We start from the raw sequence: 21153 nt of genomic DNA, 5'->3' as shown, positions 1-21153 counted from the left end.
TGCATTTTGTTTTGTCAGTTTTTAATTTCTTGATTTATTTCTTGTATTTTTTTGATCATTCACCATAAATGAGTATTGAAACAAAGAACATCAGTCAGAATTGTCCTGTAAAATTATTTGGCCCATTCTGTGATGATCCATTGTGCAGATTGAGATTATGTGCATTTGTGTTATCAGCAATTACAATTTGTCTTGCATTAGATTGCTTAATCACATTATGTAACCAAATCAATTATACCATTTTTCAGTGCTTTAAACCAAAGCTTGTTAAACTTTTTAATTTCAAGGACCCCCAAATATGAAAGTGTGTGAAAAATATGTGAGTGTGATATTAAGGACAAAATATTATTACAATGTATACATTTCCAAAATGAAATAATAGGGTTTTATTTGACATTCTACTAAAACCAAAACTTAACAAAAATGATTCAAATATTATCTGGTATTTTTGTAATTTGTATTAAGATTAGAATATTCCAGAAACACTTTCAGTTCAATTTTCAGAGAAGAGAAGAGAAGAGAAGAGCTTGTGAAATTAATATTTCATGTACTCATTACATCAACAGCATGAGTTTTACAATAAATAAGTCAATTTGTGTTAAGCATGTCAGAAGATGAGAACTGAAATGAGTTATAGAGAAAAAAACATATCTAATATAAGATGAATAGAGCTAAAGTGGGACACTTTTTGATAATATGTAATTGGTGATGTTTTAAATGGCAAATGGCTTAACCCCTCAGACAATACCATTGAAAATGTTTAAAAAGCCATTAAAAAAAGTTCCTCTACATTTTACTCAGAAACAAGGTGTCCCACTTTCTCTTTATTCACCCTATAACATAAAAACCATGATTGTGTGGATATGTTTGAAAGTCTGCAAGGTCAATATTCATAGATATCTTAAACATACTGTTAAAAATCATCTCTGGCTCCAAACCCTACCCAAGAACAGATGACAAAATAAAGGAAGTATGTTGGTGTAGAGGCCTAAAAACACAGCTAATCTTTGAAATAATGATCCATCCTTTATTTGAAACATTATCAAGACCACTTTAATGATCCTTTCTGCCAATGAAAGCTGCAACATTATCCAAAACACAATTCTAATTTAAATGAATAAATGTTTCATGCAGTGTGGCGTTTCTATGACAACATGTAATATCCCAAGTAGGTATGAAAACCAAACAGTGGGAATACAAAGTGTTTGCTACCACTTGGCAAATGAAGAGGACAATAAAAAATAATAATAATAATAATTTAGATCAAGCAGATAGACCAGAAACAGCTGTGCAAGCTGCAAGTTTGGGTGTAACCAAGTGTGATTTTACCACGTGGCTTCAGACATTTGTGTCTCTGTTGCAACACAAAGTGAAAGACAGATCTACTTTCACCATACGGATGCATCACACGGCTACCTTTCTGCTTCAGAAACTAGAGACTTCATTAATAATCATTTTACACTGACAAAACTAGACAATTCAACAAATGGCCGCTTCAATATCCCTACTTGACATGTAGTAGATTTGTTTGTTGTCTGTCTGAAATCATAATTGTTCTGGTTTCTGTGGTCAATCTGGTGAAACTAGTGTGTTGCATCAAGCTTTTAAACACAACCAGAAAGAGTACAACTGAAGCACAACACACTACAACAGCACGGTTTGATTTCATGACAACTCAAGCCACCTCTTTAGCAATCATTCTCAAACAGGATGTTTGAACATCATTAAACATTTCCAAAAGCATTCAGTGTTCCAGCATTTTGTTTCTGGTACAGTCATGAGCCCAAAGCTCTAATTAAAAGACAAGCATATTTAAAAATATTGACATGAAGTTACATTGCACACAAGTATTTGCACTATGACCATCCAGCTTTCCAAATAATAATAATAAATTAACACACTGCATCTGTACTTGGTTATTATTACAAAGTGAAACAGTGAGATTTGCAATTGGAAGTCATAGACTAGTACATCTTATATTATCTTTGAGCTTACATAGCTGACAAAATAACACTCATGGTTGTGCTTAAAGGGATAGTTGACCTCAAATTCATTTCTGGGTGAACCCTTTTAAGAAAGCACCTGTTTTGGGTTTGAAACAAACAGTGCCATAGCACATGCACTAAGGCATTGGTGAATTAAAATTAATGAAATCTGTTAAATTGTTGAAATTGGAAAGCTGATATTGGCATTTTCTTCTTAACAGACCATCTGTAATTTTTTTTTTGCATATTAAGGAAGTGCTTAGCATTCATTTACATATTTGTCTCTAAATGTATTTATCTCGTTCCAAAACCCATTTTCTCACCTCTGATTTAGAGGTAGCAGAATTTGATAGAAAAATCTAAATTCTCAGACTTCAAAGTTCAGCATTACTAAATTTAGAAAGTACATAATCCAGTGTGCATGACCAATCTAATGAATCATACTGTAAATAGAGAACATATTGCATGGCATATGGTTTGAACATTTAGGAACTTTTGAATCTTTGAAAGATGATGTTGGTGTACCTATCAAACAGAAAAATACTTAAAGGATTAGTTCACCTAAAAATGTAAATTCTCTCATCATTCACTAACCCTCATAGCATCCCAGATGTGTATGACTTTCTTTCTTCTGCTGAACACAAATTACAATTTTTAGAAGAATATTTCAGCTCTGTAGGTCCATACAATGCGAAGTGAATGGTGGCCAAAACTTCGAAGCTCCAAAAAGCAAACATAGCCATCATAAAAGTAATCCATATGACTCCAGTGGATTAAATAATCTCTTCTGAGAGGAAACACTAGGTGTAAGAAAAAGATCAATATTTAAAAAAAATGTAACTATAAAATTTCACTTCTGCCCAGCTGTGGTATGCATGGTCATGAGGGTCGAATACATGCTGCCTCTTGCATAACGTATGCCTCTTGTGTAACATTATCCCCTGCCGATTTCAGACCAGCCGAAGAATCCAATGATATCGACATGCCAACATGCTTATGTCAGGCGAGATGCGGTCCACCCTTATGATCGTGCATACCACAGCTGGTCGGAAGCGAATATTTTGAGTAAAAAAAAAAGTTTTAAATATTGATCTATTTCTTACACACACATAGCGGTTTGCTTCAGAAGACATGAATTAATCCACTGGAGTTGTATGGATTTATTTTTATGATGGCAATATGTACTTTTTGGAAATTTATGATTTTGACACCCATTCACTTGTAATTTATGGAGCTACAGAGCTGAAATATTCTTCCAAAAAAGAAAAAAAGTCATACATATCTGGGATGGTATGAGGGTGAGTAAATGAGAATTTTAATTTTTTTGGGTGAACTATCCCTTTAAGGTTTGTTAAAAGATAAATGTTAAAAACTATGACAACACTACATGGCAAAAAGTATGTGGACATCGTTTTCTAATTACTGAAATGGTTTGTCTAGGCCCCTTAATTCCAGTAAATAAATCTTTATGCTGTGACAATAATATTCCAGAGAATTGCGTGCTTCCAACTTTGTAGCAACAGTTTGGGGAGGGCCCTTTTATGTTCCAGCATGGCAATAACCCTGGACCACGTTCCTACTGAAGGGGTCCATGAAGAATTGGTTTACTATATCTGGTGTGGAAGAACTTCAGTTGCCTGCACAAAGCCCTGACCTGAACCCCATTGGGATTAATTGGAATACTGAAAGCACATATGGGAGTGTCCAATTTTCCACATACTTTTGGCCATAGTGTCAAGTACAAACAAACTGCAAAAGAAGAACAGTGTTGACAAGTTACATCTCACAAATAAATTCTGATGGACACTTAGCAGGAGACTTCTAAACACCCGAAAATAGAGAATATCATTCAATACCACAAACCAAGTGAGGGGTCATCCTTTGAAAACAGTTAATTCATGCCGATGTATATAACCTGTAATGAGCAAATATAGAAATGTTCTACAGCCCTCTCAATTACCTGATCTGAACATGAGAACTCCTGGAAAAGCAGATGTGAAGTTGACTTTACCTTTTATTTCCTGTTGTTAGATGTAATATTTATTTTCTCAAATGTCTGTAGCAACATATCCTTTAAAAATAGCAGGAACTGCTAAAGTCCTTAAAGAGGTCATGACATGCCTTTTTGGATTATTTTAATATGTTCCTTGAGCTTCACTTTTAATGCACAAAAAAAAAAACAACAAAAAAAAAAACAGTAATATATTTGTAAAATATAATTTTCCACCCTCATTCTGACCCTCTGTCAGAATCGCTTGGTTTTGGTGTTGCTTCTCCTTTAAGACTTGACAGTAAATGCCCACTGACATGATTGGCTCTCTGCTCTTGAATGACCTGCTCTCTGCTTGCCATCTCACTGCTCATCGCTACCAGGCGGGGCTATGGAAGTGATAAGGTAAAGTAGGCGTTGATGAGATGGAGGCAGTGAGATGCAAATGTCTACCACAGTGTGACATCATAATGTGGAAGAAGTAGAGAATGAGTCGTTTTGGCAGCTTGGTTTCAACGAATGCTCTTTTTGCAATGAGGAGGAAGTTTTGAGTTCGGAAACTTACAGTGCATTTTTATAGTACAATGACCTCTTATATGTCAAAAGATCAATGAAAATGTGATTCCTCATGTCATTACCCCTTTAAGAACATATTAAAACCAAATAATCTCTCTGAAAAACAAAAATAAATTTAAAATAACTAACACTGATGGCTTTTGGCTGCACATAATTGTTGGTATTTGGTCAAATGTTGGGTTTGGTCAGTTTTAGTAGGAACATGGTCCAGGCTTGTTGTCTTCTGCTTGGCCAAATGGGTTGGCAGTGCTGCCAGACTGATCTTGCTGGTCAAAGGATTGGTAGGTATCTCTGTTTCGAGTTATTGTTGGGAAACCTGAAAGTAAAAGACAAGATGAACTTTGAACTTTGAATTATTAAACTTTTTTATTATTGCAAATATTATTACTTTTGAAAATGATTGCAAGAGGGCAACTGTTCTCTTACCAAATATTTTCCAGTTGGCATCTTTTCATTACACAGTGGCCCAAAAAATATTTGCAGAGGCAGATCTTGTATAGACAAAATAGGTAGTCGCCTGGGGCAGCCCCGCATCAGTATTGGTAAGTAACTAACTACCTACTAACTTAACTACATTATACACTAGCATGACAGTAGTTTCACTATTTTCAAATTAGTGTTGCTTTTCCAGTAACAAGCTACAGTCACACTTTACAGTGTTCATGTTACTGTGTATTTACAGTACATAGGTAATTACTAGAGCTGTAAAAATGTCAACACATGAGACATTTAAAACGTGTAATGCTTTATTTTACCTTAATTGTTATTACCGCATTTACTGATTTGACATTAGATTCTGTAACTTTATTCAGCTTTGTGCTATTTTAGTGCATTTCATTCTGTATCCTATGAAAGGCTTTGTTTGGAAAATCTTATTAAAGCATTATTGCTACATATTGTTTTCTTTTCTAAGAAGGTAATAAATGCATTTTGACAGGAAAAGAACTATATAGAGTTCAGTTTCAGCACTTTCAATATCTCTGATTAATCGCAATTTACTACAGCAAATTATGTGATTAATCGCTATTAAAAAATGTAATCAACTGACAGCACTAGTGAATACTGATTAATGATAATCAACTACATGTATATTATTTGCTGTGTAATAACTCTGCAGAGCTGTGTGTTCTTTTGTTGTTATTGTTATTACTAATAGTAACATGTAAAATATGTAACATGGACACTGTAAAATAAAGTTATTTTATTTACCAAGCTACTTTTTTTCAATGAGTAATGGTGTAACATGACAAAAGGGGTAGCATTTTGGTACTTCAGTACAGGACACAATGCCTTAAATACATTTCGCTGTCTGTCTGAGGGAAGGTCCCCTCAAACGTCTTGATTTCGACCACACTGCATACTGTTTCAGCTAATACGGGACTGTTGGAAACCCTATGGGAAGTCCAAAACACTTATGAGTGAATCGGTTGGTTCGGACAGTTCATACAAGCAACCCCGTTAAAACAAATGATTTACCAATCCACTTTGCATGGGGAAATCCAACTCATTTGAGTGAATCGCCTTGTTTGGACGATTCATGTAAATGAACCAGTTCGAAAAAATGATTCACTGATTCACTTGAGCCTGTGTAGAAGTCATTGTGTTTTTTGAAGCAAAATATTTAGGTAATTGCAGCTGTTTATCAATATGTATTCTATCCATATAATATAAAAGTGTCCTATTAGTTGTGTTTCGTTTAATTATAAACATTGGTATACGGTACATATGTTTGTTTGTTGGTTTTTTTGTTTTTTCAGGGGGCAGCTCATGTCTGATCTTGCCTAGGGCACCATGTGAGTCAGGACTGCCACTGGGTATTTGGATACTTAAGCCACATTTTAATTTGACATGTTTGAATGCCTTTGCATTATAAAGTACAACTAAATTACAAAGATTGTGGCATTTATTTTAAAGAAAGATAGCACAAACCATGGCTGGGTAAAAGGGGGTGCTGGGGGGGCATCACCCTCCTAGATTTTCCTTGTGGACCCTGAAACCTCTGATGACCCTGGACCAATGCTGAAACATGATCAAGGGGGTCCAACCCAAGCAGAATTTTTAAGGAGCACCCCCTGGTCCGACAAAGAATTAAAAAGTTGCCCACCCTAAATACCAAAATGCCCCCCCAAAGATCACATCCTAGTACTGTTCCTGGCACAAACACTCTTTTAAGTAAATTATTTTATAAAAATAATTTTGTTTTTAAATTATAAAACAAGAGATATACTGTTTAAAATGAAGACAAAAGTATTTTGTATCTTTGTAGTTAATGTGATGAACTACCTTGTAGTTACTGCTAGGACACGTGTGTGATTTCTGAGAAAAGGTCTACATAATTTATTTGCAGATGCCACTTGGTTTTTTATTTTGCTAATGCAATGAAATTCTTTCATTTTAAAGTGTGGCTTAAGTGTGTACTTTTGGGGCCACTGTAAAAAGATGATAATGTAACATTAAAGCATAGTAAGTAAACACCTTTCTGATAAAACACTGAAGAAAAAAAACAAAAAACTCCCAGAAGGGTGTATATTATCATGTACTGCACAGACAGAACATTTGGACAATGATATCAGTTCTTCAGTAAGCATAACTCTCCTTGGACTGAACAGATGATTAAACACACACTTGACTAAACAATGAACATACTGGCGGTGCTGCTCACAAACTCAAAAAGCTCACAAAATCTCATGGCCTATCTGCAGCATATGGGATTTACACAGGTAGTGTTGAGGCAATATGCTTGCCTATCTTCTGTATTCAGATTGAAGATTCCCTCATGATGGATTTATTGAGCAAATCCCATTGCACGTCAACAGAATAACAATGAAGAGATGGTCACTTACATTTTCACTGCATTGTGTACAATTCAGGCAAAGAGGTATTTGTACTCAATTACATTACACCTAAAACCACAGGCACTGAAAACTATTTAAATAATAATAATAATAAAATGAAGAAAAATAAAATAAAATCTATTTCTTAAATTTATTAAAACACAACCTGAGACATCCAATCTCAAGAAATAACTTCAAACAACAATTCCCACTTCCCTTCCTGCATCACAAACACAGGCAAATATAATTTAACAACTTTTAAAACACTGTTTGGCAAGTACGGTAGCAGCAATAGCAGTGTCTCAGCACTTTATGTAATCGTTTAGGCAGAAAATACCAGACACAACTAGAAGGGTAAAGTTGTGTTCTGCATGGTGTGGCTCTTAATGATGCTCTTGGAGGTTTTCAACCATCACAGACCCAGGGACCACCCCACCAAGACTTTCGATCAACCCAGGGAACCAAAATTTAAACATTTATTTTTCAGTAACTTTATAATAACTTTCATTATAACATTAAAGGGATAGTTGACCCAAAAATGAAAATTCTCTCAAGATTTACTCACCCTGCTGGCATCCTAGATGTGTATGACTTTCTTTCTTCTACAGAACACAAATTAAGATTTTTAGAAGAATATTTCAGCTCTGTAGGTCCATACTATGCAAGTGAATGGGTGCCAACATTTTTAAGCTCCAAAATCCACATAAAGGGAGCATAAAAGTAATCCATATGACTCCAGTGGTTAAATCTATGTGTTCAGACATGATATGAAAGGTGTGGGTGAGAAACAGATCAATATCTAATTCCTTTTCCTTCACTTTCACTTTCTCCTTCTTTAACCACCAGAGTCATCTGGAGCCTTTTATGTTGCCCTTATATGGATTTTGGAGCTTCAAAATTTTGCCATCCATTCATTTGCATTGTGTGGACCTACAAAGTTGAGATATTCTTCTAAAAATCTTTGTTTGTGTTCAGCAGATGAAAGACAGTCATACACATCTGGGATGGTGAGTAAATGATGAGAGAATTTTTGGGTGAACTATCCCTTTAACAAACAATATAACATTACAGTCATCTTAAACTAATGTTAATCTAGGGTTTGTCTCATTCCACTCTCTAGTTGCCTATAACATCAATCAGTATATCATGAACACAAATTTGAGCAGTTTATCATTAAAGTTCGTTATTTTGTTTATCATGCATCTTCTTTGTAGCTGATAAAAAGTACAATGCCATTATGAAACATGTCCTTGTCCTTCATTTCTGATGGCTTGAGAGACTGACGAGAACATGACAACATTTCCTGTAAGTGAATATAGCGAGCAGCTAATGCTCACTGTTTTTTAGAATGCACCCTGTGAATCTCTTGGTAGATAATGTCTCAGTGCACTGGAATAATTTTGTCAATGAGATATCTCTAGAAATGTCTCCCTTTCTTTAACAAAAAACAACAAAAAACAAAACAAAACAAAAAACAGCATAAACACACACACCCACCCACATACATACATAAATACATACTTAGAAAGACAAGCAGATTATGAACATTAAGCAAAAAGAAATGCACAAAGAATAAGAGAAGACTTACAGGATACACTAAAATGCAGGTCTACTTACAATAAGGTAAAGTGCAGAAAACATAAACACCAAGAGATAATGTGAATAAAAGAACAAGAAAATAAATAAACTTGAATACACCGCAGCAGTTCAGAGATGACATTTCCTGTTATAGAGGAAGCTGAAAAGGAGTGCAGGAAGAACAGGAGGAAATTTTCAGTAGCGACGGCCAAATAATGTGCTATCAGCACTGTCTGTGGTGCAACGACTGTCCACGGAGGTCTCCAGGTCTGAGGGAGAGATACAGAAGACAGCAGAGAGACAAGAGACAGACAGCGAGCAGGACATTCAATTAAGACCAGAAGTCACAAATAAAGCAAGACGGACAGAAACAAAACACAGAAGAAAGCTGAATAATAAACATGAAAAATAGGCCAGAATCCAGTAAGGTTCCTGAAGTAAACATCCCATTTATTTTCTTCATAGAGAAAACTGATTTTCAGCAATAATCTTTAAACCTTTATAAAACAAACATACAATGATATCTGACATTGTTAAGAAATTATACATGATCTAAGGCTAAGTCACAAGTCAGTGTTGTGATTTAAATCGCTTTTTTTTTTTTTTTTAATCATGTTTTATTGCCAAATTCCTGGTGAAGAACTACACTACCCATGATCCTGAAGAGAGATCCACCAATAAGAGAAGCTGCTGTTACCACGGAAGAGCTGAGCAGCGACCACCCACTCCTAAACTTTCAACACTCTCAAACTACTTATATATTTGCATATATCTGAATATTTTGCTATTTTGCTAATCACTGACTATAAATCAGTGGTTTTATATTCCATCGTATATACCATCTTTTTTTATTAAACTAGGCTTTATCATCCGTACTGCTTCATGGAATTAGTAGTTAATCTTTTCCTTCCAATCAAAGTTTGTAATGTTGTACATAGGCGTAGATTTATGTAGGGATGGTAGAGCCATGTCCCTACCAACTTTCAGAAAATCGGATATGTCCCAAACAACATTTGGGCAATTTTACCACACAGAAAATACTTTGACTTTATACTATGTTTTTATTTTCATTTTAACAACTATTAAAAGTCTCAGTAAAATTATTCATGTATAAATTATTGTCCTAGCTCTTCTGAAGCAGCGCATAAATGGTGTTGTCACGAGGCACCTGTTACTTTTCTCAGCACTGTTCAGAATGCACCAATCACAGTCATTTGTAAGACTATGAAAAATTATCATTTTCTGGAGATTACACAGGCAGATTTCCATTGGTATCTTAAATCCAATCCTTGAAATTAATAGATTTAAACAAGCATACTTTTGGTGTATAAATGTTTCCTGTCAAAAATGTTCTGAGTTTTGCATGCAGCCCAATGGAGGATTCTGTCCGGTAAGCGCCCTCTCGAGGAAGACACCTTAAAATTCAAACGTCTGTGTCAGAGGTGCAGGATTTTAAGATTCTGGTATAACTGTGTTTTATTTTGCACATTGGAGAAGAACATTGGGATAGCTTGGAAAATAATGTTTTGTTAATAAAATAAGGAATTTGTGATAATTTGTGATTAGTTGTAGGCTAAGCCTAAAGCCTACTTTTTTCAGGAGGCCTACTTTTTCAGACAAACGATGTACAGTAAGTACATATAAATAAGCATTATGAGAAAAAACATTATGTGGGACCTGAGGGGAGTTGGAAAACAGAAATTGGGAAAAAATGTCAATATACCATTCTCCCCATAATTTGTTTATTTTGTGATGTCATTTTGCACATGTAAATTGTTAATTTACCCTCTTCCCTTTGTTTAGTTTACCATTTGTTTAATGCTGGATAATACATTTTACAGAATGTCATTCATGTCCATTGGATATAATTTTCTCGTGGTAAATCTTCTTGAGAAAGATAACGTTTAATTTTGACCCATTTGTCATGGCTCCGGTGAGTTCGCTGGTTTATTCTGTTGTTTTGCTTTTCTCTCTCCCTCATGTCTGCAGGCGGAGCTGGCACGCATGATCAGTGTTTCCATGGGAACGTTGATCGTGGATGTTTCTTCGTCTCTGCCCGCGTGTCGGGAATACGACTGCCCTCCTTCGTCTGAGCTTTGCTCTCTGCACCACACCACACTTCAACGGACTCTTCCTTCAGATCTGCTCCTGACTTCCACAACGCATACCTGTCTACAAACACACTCATCCTTTGCACGCTGTGCGGCCACAATGCGCACACAGACTTGTTTCCTCGCCTCCTGCTACTGCAGCCGCTGCTGGGATTCCTATACATCGCCAGCACAGTTTATGTTGACATTTGTTGTTAATAAATCCTTTGAACTGTTCTTCTGCTATTGGGTCTCTGTCTCACTCTGACAGAATAATCTAGCCAAACATGGACCCAGCGAAGGAATCTACTCTTCGCTCCACCCTCTTTCAGCAAGGAGCTCTGCTAGGGCGTCAACAAGAACAAATCTCCGCTTCTAATCGGGCACTGGAGATTATGGCATTGCAGCTCACTGAACTCACCGCGGTGGTCCAACAACTCTCCTGATCCCAGTCCCTCTCCTGAAACACCCCCATCGGCCTCGACGGTTCACCATGCCCCTTGGCGTCCAGAGGCTCACATTCTTCCTCCCGCTCCATTCTCAGGTGAGGTGGGTTCCGTTAGCACCTTTCTGTCTCAGTGTTCACTGTTCATCACCCTACAGCCCTCTACATTTGCCTCAGACACGATGAAGGTCGCGTGTGTTATCACGCTCCTCTCCGGAAGGGATGGTGAATGGGGAACTGCCATGTGGGACAACAGGGATCTGTGCTGCGCCACGTATTAAGCTTTCTCCTCTGAACTCCGCAGAGTATTTGATCACATGTCTCAAGGTTGGGAGGCGGGGAGGGTCTTATCCGAACTGTCCCAAAGAGATCGGCGAGTCGCTGACTATGTGATTGAGTTTCGCACTCTGGCCACTTCCTGCGAATGGAACGACCACGCCATGTGGGACCTGTTCTTGTGTGGGCTTTCCAACGATGTCCAGGATTACATTTATCCTTTGGATCTCCCCACTCGTTTTGATGACTTGGTGGACCTGGCTATCCGAGTCAATCAATGCCTGACTCTATGCTGTAATCAACGTCGATGCCACTCTTCACTCTCTAACCATCCCCTTCTTTCCACTACTTCGACCAGGTCTCCTGAATCTCACCCCAACACTGAGCCCATGCAAGTTGGGAGAACCCTGATGTAACAAGGAGAAGCAGCGATGCCTAGTTAATGGACTTTGCTTTTCTTGTGCCTGGCCGGGCCATTTTTCTTCTGCCTGCCCATTAAAAGACACCACTCATCAGTAGGAAGGGGGTTACTGGTGAGCGCAACTCTGTTGAACAAAGCCCCCAGACTTTGTGTTCTTCTCCTGGCCCGGCTGCAATATGGCTCTGCCAGCCACACGGCTCTGCCAGGAAACTTCATTGACATCGACTTCAAATGGCGGCTTTTCAGGGTCCAGCTGGACGAGCTCATCACCGCCCCAACCCTCAGTGGTACACCCTTGTCAGTCATCACCCAGTCTACCAAGCCAGTCACCCTCGTCTCTGGTAATCACTCAGAACAACTGTAATTTTATCTTATCCAATACCCATCGACCCCGGTAGTATTGGGGTATCAATGGTTGGTAACACACAACCCACACATAGATTGGACAACCAACAATGTTTTCACTTGGAGCTCTTATTGTTTGTCACATTGTCTTAACCCTGCTGTCTCCCCTGTCCAGTCTTGTGTTTCATTGCAGGATGAACCAGCAGATTTGTCCGGAGTGCTGTTGACGTACCATGACTTGAGAGCAGTGTTCAGCCAGTCCCACGCCGCGACCCTCCCTCCTCATCGCCCGTACGTCTGTGCCATCGAACTGCTTCCTGGCACCTCTCCTCCTCTGGGATGGCTGTATTCACTCTCAGCTCCTGAGAGGGAGGCCATGAACAGGTATATCAATGATTTTCTGGCAGCCAGACTCATCCACCATTCCTCATTGCCCACAGGGGTGGGGTTCTTCTTCGTGGAGAAGGATGGTTTGCTTAGACATCACAGTGTAGAATCGTTATCCTTTGCCGTTGATGTCATCAGCCTTCGAACTCTTGCAGGGGGCATCCATCTTTACGAAGTTGGACCTATGTAACGCTTATCACCTGGTCTGAATCAGGAAGGAGGATGAGTGGAAGACAGCCTTTAACACTCATTGGGGGCACTTCGAATATTTGGTTTTGCCTTTCGGATTGGTCAATGCCCCTGCTGTCTTCCAGGGGCTCGTAAATGATTGTCATAAAACGATCGTTTTGTGTTTATCTTGACGATATTCTGATCTTCTCCCAGAATGTACAGCACGTCAGGCAGGTGCTTCAGTGACTGCTAGAGAATCGGCTGTTTGTCAAGGCGGAGAAGTGCGCTTTTCATGCACAGTCGGTTCCATTCCTGGGGTTCATCATTTCATCCAAGGGAGTGCGTATGGACCATGCTAAGGTCAAGGCTGTCTCCGACTGGCCAACCCCAGATTCTCAATAGGCATTGCAGAAGTTTCTGGGGTTTGCTAATTTTTATCAGAAGTTCATTAGAAACTACAGCCAACTCGCTGCACCTTTGACGGATCTCACCTCCACCCGCACTCACCCTGCGGGCTGAAGCAGCATTTTCCAAACTAAAAAAGTGGTTCTCTTCAGCACCTTTTTTGATAACGCCCAACTCTGCTAGTCAGTTCGTGGTGGAGGTGGATGCGTCCGAGGTTGGTGTTGGAAAGGTCCTTTCACAGCGCTCTCCCTCGGATGGAAAGATGCATCCATGTATGTTCTTTCTGCACCACTTAACACCGACTGAATGGAACTACGATGTCGGTAACCGAGAATTGCTGGCTGTCCGGTTGGCCTTGGGCGAGTGGCATCATTGGTTAGAGGGTTTGGGGATACCTTTCGCAGTCTGGACTGACCATAAGAACCTAGAGTATATCCGTAGCGCAAAACGCCTCAACTCTAGACAAGCATGCTGGGCATTATTCTTCACTTGGTTTAATTTCACCCTTTTGTATTGCCCAGGCTCTAAAAACGTCAAGCCCAGCTCCCTGTCTCGATGCTTCAAAATCGAGACCTCCACCATCCCACCGGATACCATCCTACCTGCCTCTAGAGTGGTGGGTATAGTATCCTGGGAGGTGGAGGCTTAAGTCCATGCTGCACTACAAAACACTGCACCCCTGCCACATGCCCAGCGAGCAGGTTATTTGTTCCACGGTCAGTTTGGACGCACGTCCTACATTGGGGTCACTTGTCCAATGTCGCTTGCCACCAAGGGATCGCCAGCACCCAGGCACTCATTAGACAGCATTTCTGGTGGCCATCGCATTTCTGGTGGCAATTCATTGCTGCTTGCCCCATTTGCATGACTAACAATACCTCCTGTAACCCCCCGGCCGGGCTCCTCCAACCGCTGTCTGTTCCTTTGTGACCCTGGTCACACATAGCCATGGATTTTGTAACTGGCCTCCCCCCTCCCCATGACAACACAGTCGTTTTGACTGTAGTGGACTGGTTCTCGAAGGCAGCTCATTTCATTCCCCTCCCCAAATTTCCCTCAGCAAGGGAGACAGCGGTAGCAGTCATAAACCACATCTTCCGCATTCATAGCCTCCCAGTTGATGTGGTTTCTGACAGAGGCTCCCAGTTTGTGTCACGTTTTTGGGCAGAGTTCTGTCGACAGCTGGGGGCTACAGTGAGCTTGTCCTCTGGGCTCCACCTCCAGACAAATGGGCAAGCGAAACGGACTAATCAGGAACTGGAAAAGACCCTGTGTTGTATGGCCTCCCGTAATCTGTGTTCTTGGAGTGATAATTTAGTCTGGGTCGAGTACGCCCATAACTCCTTGCCGCCGTCGTTGTCTACGGGGTTATCACCCTTCCAGTGTAGCCTCGGCTACCAGCCCCCTCTATTCCCTGCTCAAGAGCCCAATGTTCAGGTCCCGTCCATACACGCGTTTTGCACACCTGGAAAACCGCCAGAGAAGCCCTCATATGGACTGCCGCTCGTGTCGAGAGGTCAGTGGACCAACACCAGTCTAAGCCCCAAGCTTACGTGTGCGGGGAGAAGGTTTGGTTGTCCTCCAAGGACATTCCGATCTGACTGCCCTCACATAAGCTGGGTCCCAAGTTTATCAGGCTGTTTCCCATCACCAAGGTCATTAGTCCAGTGGCGGTCCACCTCAAATTACCACCTCACCTCAAGCGTATTCACCCCATTTTTCTCTAAATTAAAACCAGTTTTTTGTTCCAATTTGCACACCACCACTTCCATCCCGGCGTATACGGTCAGGAGACTGATCGACGTTAGGTGGAGGGGCAGAGGGTACCAATACCTGGTCGACTGGGAGGGCTATGGACCTGAGGAGAGGTGTTGGGTCCCGGATCGGGACATCCTGAACCGTGCCCTCATCAGTTTCACCTCCAGCAAGGTAAATTCAGCTGGGGACGTCAGGAGGGGTACCGTCACGGTTCCGTTGAGTTCGCCGTTTTTTCTGTTGTTTTGTTTTTCTCTCTCCCTCATGTCTCGCAGGTGGAGCTGGCATGCATGATCAGTGTTTCCATGGGAACACTGAACGTTCCCGGGGAAGCGCTGATCATGCCGCTGATTAACGTGCTAGCTACACCTGTTCCACTCTGATTGCACTCCCTACTTAATCCTTGTGTGCCCTCACTGTCTTCGCTAGATTATTGCTTGTGCTGTCAAGCATCTAACCTTGCTTTCTTTGTCTAGTTGGTGCCATCTCGTGTATCTGTTTGTTGCCTGTCTCTGCCCGCGTGTCGCGAAGTGCGGTTACCTTTCAGTCTGCCCACGAATCACAAGTGGAGGTTTCTTTGTCTCTGCCCGCATGTCAGGAATACAACTGCCCTCCTTCATCCAGGCTTTGCTCTCTGCACCACACCATGCTTCAACTGACTCTTCCTTTGGATCTGCTCCTGACTTCCACAACGCATACACCTGTCTATGAACACACTCATCCTTTTCCTGCTGTGCGGCCACAACATGCACACAGACTTGTTTCCTCGCCTCCTGCTATTGCAGCCGCTGCTGGGATTCCTATACATCACCAGCACAGTTTATGTTGACATTTGTTGTTAATAAATCCTTTGAACTGTTCTTCTGCTATTGGATCTGTCTCACTCTTGCTCTGATACCAGTAATCTTATGTTTATCGCATCGCATATCGCTGTCACATTATTCAAGTTTATTGCATATCACATTTTTCCTCTTAACCGTGGATCCCTAGTGGTCGGTTCTTAATTTGTTTATTCTTTAGAAATGATTTAAAAAGGCTAATATTTAATATGTTGGTTCAGAGAAATAAGAAATGAGACTTGTTATACGAGGTAATAATGTTATTTTGCCTATTTTACCATACTGACTTTCTCGCATTTTCTTAATATCAACATTTTGAATATTATCCTTGCAATATGTCCCTACCAACTTTCAAACCTATGCCCTTGATGTTGTGATCTCTAAGCTTTGGTTCATGGCTTAGATTTTATTTTGATGATTTTTTTAAGTCCTTATGGAGAAAATAAATGGGAAAAATACTCCCAGAACCAAGGAAGCTGAAAAAGTGGGCAGTCATTCTTTAATCACTATCTCTTGAATACAATTATACAAAATGAGAAAAAGCAAAAGTGATCACTTTGCTGGAATCGTGTTTGAATTACTGCCAACTACAATTGTAATGAAAAGACAAACCTGTGATTTTAAACTATGTAAACTATGAATGAACTAGTAAACTATGAATGAATTTATGGGGGAGTTATTCCTTTAACTGGTTTCATTCAAGTCAAAAATATTATATGACTGAATCAACCTGACTACTTTTACATTATGTTACACCAGCTAAAGTCATTTTAAGGGTCTAATCAGGTAAATAAAAATAAAATAAAGCTCCTAAAGGAAACAACTGCTCATTTCTATTTTTACAGTAATACCTTTGTGTAGCACATTGAACACTTTTATTTTAAAAGAACAAGAAAAGTACTGTTTTCCATGATAAATTCTCTTTAAATGAAGAGGGAAGCAAAAGCAAAAATACTACTAAAACAACTTCCTAAAAACCCTGCACTTTATATTAAGTTGCTAAGTAGCTCTGATATTGTCACATGTAAAGTTACAATGTACCACGAGAATTAATTCTCCCTACACTTTAGAAATTCTGTGCTTTTTGCTCAATGATAACCTAAAAAAAACAGGCCGAGTGAAATGTACCCGAAGCATTTAAATGAATGCAAACTTAATCAAAAGAACAAACATCAGGGATCATACAGATCTGACAGTGAGAAATCAGTCAACACTGACCTAATCTCTCTTGTAACCCCGTCACTGTTCTTCAAACTACAGCGATCCAGTCATGCTGTCTGTCTTTTTCTAGTGAAGGCATGTGTCTTGTGACCAGCTCTAAAACTCAATTACCCGCTCCTCTTTTTTCTCATTCTGTCTGCTGTTTTTACAGAAATATTTTGCTTGTGCTCTACACTCCATCTCCAGAAAATCATAATGCTCAAAACAGGCTCAAATAATGCTCTGAACAAACCATAACAAACAAAGCAGCAATTTTAACCTCATGGAAAAACTTTCAGTTTCAATGAAGAACTAGGCTCATGCATCACAAAACACTCTGAACCAAAACCAACTTGAAAAATGTATCAGACACTGTTAGGCCAGACACATACTCCACGCAAACACGTGAACGTGAATGCTTCTAGAATTGCTTTGCCAGACCGCAATTCATAACGCAACACAAATACTGGTTTATACATAGGCTACCGCACAGCTATCATATACCAGCTGGCTCCCGTAACACCCGTAGTTAGATTGAATATGTTTATAGCAAGCTACTTCAATAATAAGAAATCCATTTTAAAATCACAGACATTTGAAAGTAACTCTATTGCCCTCTTGAGTACTGAGGTTCAGTACCGCCAGAGCAACTCAAGGCAGAATATGTATGTTCAATATGAACGTACACCTAGCATCTGTGTTTGCATACTTACGTAAAGTATGCTTCTGGCCATACTCTTTCTATCTTGGACCTTCGGTCACCCACTTACCAAAGTTGACGTTGTAGTCTCCACCCCGCTCACGGTACATCTGGTAGACAAAGAAGCAGGAAACAGGTTTAAGGATCAGGCTCAGGATGGCCATGCCCGCACTAAAGCGGAACGTGTCCCGCATAGTGCTCACGGACAAGCCTTCAGGCTGAGTGTAGAACAACCCAAAATGGACAATGTCAGTCATGATGGTGACAGCCAACCCAATCAAGAACTGAATGAAGGAGAGCAGAGGTATACAGTTATGTAGACAAATATACAGATATGTTTCAATCAATCAATGTTTGACAACAGATAATTGACAATTTTACCATACACAAACACACAGGAAAATATAGATAGGAAGGTGTGGCTTTCTCTCCCATCAATGGAGGGAAAGCTAACAGATTTGAACCAAATACAAACACTTGATTTAAATTAAACTACAACTCTTAAACCAAACTCTCAAAAAGGTGAATCTAATAACGCCTGTCAAGAACATGTGCAGGTCATATTTTACTCCAAAATCAAAAGAAACAATATATATATATATATATATATATATATTCATAAAAAAAGCCTACTTTACATCTGGACATTTTACTTTTGAGGTGTTTTTTTTTTTTTTTTTGGGTTGTTTGTTTTTTAGTCTCAATGATGATACTCATTAGATTCTGTAATACTGCATTGCAAAATCATCTTGTCTGGACACAATATGTTTTTATTAATATCTGCATACATTAAAGACAAGACACAAAATATTATCATGGTGTGTAAATATGTTACATTTAATTTAAATATGTTAATATATCATAATTAGTAATAATACTAAAATAACTATTTTAATGTAAAAAAAAATCTGCACAGTAATGAGAATTGAGGGAAATGTGCTTATTGTCATTAAAATAATTACACAATGCAAAAAGTTATGAAATCAAAGAATCACTGATCATATTACAATGATTGTTGAAGTTATAAGGATACAATGAAGTTTAACTTAAGGAGGTAAGTTAACTTGTGGAGTAGTTTTTAATTCTTCCTGTCTTATTGCCTTAAATGCTTTCATGGCCTCAGTATCATTTGTTTATATAACAGAAAAATGACAGATCATCACCTACCATTAAAACTGCATCTATGGAGTCTCTCTGTGCTATGGCCCAAACTCCCACTGCAAGAACACTCATGTTCCCTGACACATAAGAGTAAGGAAGCCAAGAAAACAAACATGCCCTGCATACAAACACACATTCACTTCTGTTAATACATACTGTGTTTTAGTAAAATTAAGAAGACTAAGAGTCACTGAAGTAATACAACAATTATCATTCCTGTCTGAGATAAATTGGTGAATGTATTTATTTATTTGTTTTTTTAATGGGTCCATTATAATATAATATAATATAACATAATATAATATAATATTTACGTCTTAATTTTAAAGCGAAAATGTATTTCCACCACTGCTGAACTGAGAACTGGATGATAAACTTTCACAACTGGTGAAATTCCTCAGGCTAGTGGGGGAAAAGATAAATGAGAAATATAAATGAGCCAGAACTCTCACCAGACTGTCAGTAACCAATGAACCAATACGATGGCCTGCAAAGACACACACACACACACACACACACACACACACACACACACCCAGTTCATGAGTAAACATACTCTTTTACACTGTATAAAAATGTTTTGTCAGGTAACCTGTAAAATGACACTTCAATTTGTTAACATTAGTAAATGTATTAGGAATTGAAACGTACATTTACAGGTACAAGCATTTATACATTTTGGTTGATGTTTATTAATGAAAGTACATTCATAATTTTAACATACACAACTTCTAAAACATTTTTTTAAATGTTGAAATTGTGTAAGTGCTGTAATAATATTGTTAGTTCATGTTAGTGATAACGAATGTCCACAAATACAACCCAATTGTAAAGTATTACCAAAATATTCTTCATGTTGAAACATCTAAATTAAATAGGATTTAATATGACTAAACCAACCTGACTAAGTACATTTTAAGTGTCAGATCAGGTAGAGTCCTGTCTCCTAGTCTCCTTAAGGTAACAACTGCACATTTTCAATATACAGTGCACGACTGTGACTAAAAACCTAGTAAGCTGCTAGACTACTGAATTGGAATGATTCATATTCATATGATTCATGAATGATTCATGATACTTATTCTAAAATGCTGATTGTGTCTATGATGGCTAAAAAATATATTTATGTAAGCAAAACGAACGCAAATTTATGAATCGAAGCTTGTTCTCACATGAAAAATGGTTGATTTTTCATAAACACAAGCTTTGTCTTTTTCAGGGTTACCAAAGATATGGCTAAAATGAAAATGGATGCAAACTAGTGCAAGGAAATACAAGGAGCATTTACTGATTTATTTAGTGATTTAATAATAAATGTAATGATTTTATAGTTTTTTTTATTTATTTTTTTTACTATTTCTCTATGTATTTATTTATTAAAATGTTAATTATTTAATTCTGAGTAATCTGGCCCTCCACTTCTAAATAAATACATACTGTAATACATAAAAAACAAACAAAGTTATAAAAGTAATAAAGTTCAAATTTACTTTTAAGTAGATTTCAGATAAGTAAAAGATGTTTTGCTGTTTTACGTTTCCTTTTCTTTTTAATCATCATTGACAGATCATTTAGTAAAATCGATTAATTCATTAAAGGCAACAAATAAATAAATAAATAAAAATTACCTTAAGATTTATGGCTGGTATTTCCATTATTTCCTGACTCCTGCGTTTAAATGTCGCTATATGATTTTCAGTAGCCTATTTCACAGAGGACTCATGAAAGACTTTCATGTGTGTAACAGAAGTTTGTCCAGCGCTCTGAACTGCAAACACAAACCATGTGACTGCAGACTGACCTGAGCCTTGTGACTACAACTCCCACCCCTACATTACATTCTCCATCTGAACATATGAGAACAGGACTGCGCAGTGTCTATGTGGTCCGTGTACCTTCGGATAATTCGTTTTCTCGTTTTTGTCTTCAAAACGAAGTAACCAATAAACCGTTCATTTATCACATTTCCGTTAGGCCTATCTCTCTTTATCACAT

At 38.5% G+C, this 21153-nt stretch overlaps 2 protein-coding genes across 3 annotated transcripts; one reads left to right on the top strand and one right to left on the bottom strand.

Annotated features, from left to right (window-relative positions):
- Nucleotides 1–362: 362 nt before the first annotated feature.
- agtrap (angiotensin II receptor-associated protein) lies at nucleotides 363–21021 on the bottom strand. Its single transcript, XM_051676017.1, has 5 exons — nucleotides 20787–21021; nucleotides 19611–19645; nucleotides 19165–19276; nucleotides 18068–18281; nucleotides 363–4867 (listed from the first exon to the last, which is right to left on the bottom strand). Exons 1-5 carry the CDS (start codon nucleotides 20811–20813, stop codon nucleotides 4743–4745), a joined length of 513 nt encoding a protein of 170 aa, XP_051531977.1. The 5' UTR covers nucleotides 20814–21021; the 3' UTR covers nucleotides 363–4742.
- LOC127427993 (uncharacterized) lies at nucleotides 8318–18049 on the top strand. 2 transcript variants are annotated; one of them, XM_051676016.1, is made up of 2 exons: nucleotides 8318–8392; nucleotides 10953–18049. In XM_051676016.1, the coding sequence occupies exon 2, from the start codon at nucleotides 14452–14454 to the stop codon at nucleotides 15550–15552; it is 1101 nt and encodes a 366-aa protein (XP_051531976.1). In that variant the 5' UTR covers nucleotides 8318–8392; nucleotides 10953–14451; the 3' UTR covers nucleotides 15553–18049. The 2 variants fall into 2 exon arrangements, with proteins under 2 accessions (XP_051531976.1, XP_051531975.1); XM_051676015.1 differs by having other exon boundaries at nucleotides 8363–10426.
- Nucleotides 21022–21153: the final 132 nt, after the last annotated feature.

The sequence above is a fragment of the Myxocyprinus asiaticus genome, chromosome 37, assembly GCF_019703515.2.
Source record: "Myxocyprinus asiaticus isolate MX2 ecotype Aquarium Trade chromosome 37, UBuf_Myxa_2, whole genome shotgun sequence".
NCBI classification, from domain to species: Eukaryota; Metazoa; Chordata; class Actinopteri; order Cypriniformes; family Catostomidae; genus Myxocyprinus; species Myxocyprinus asiaticus.
Note: the sequence above shows the minus strand (reverse complement) of the source record. Positions and strands in the feature narration are given on the sequence as shown.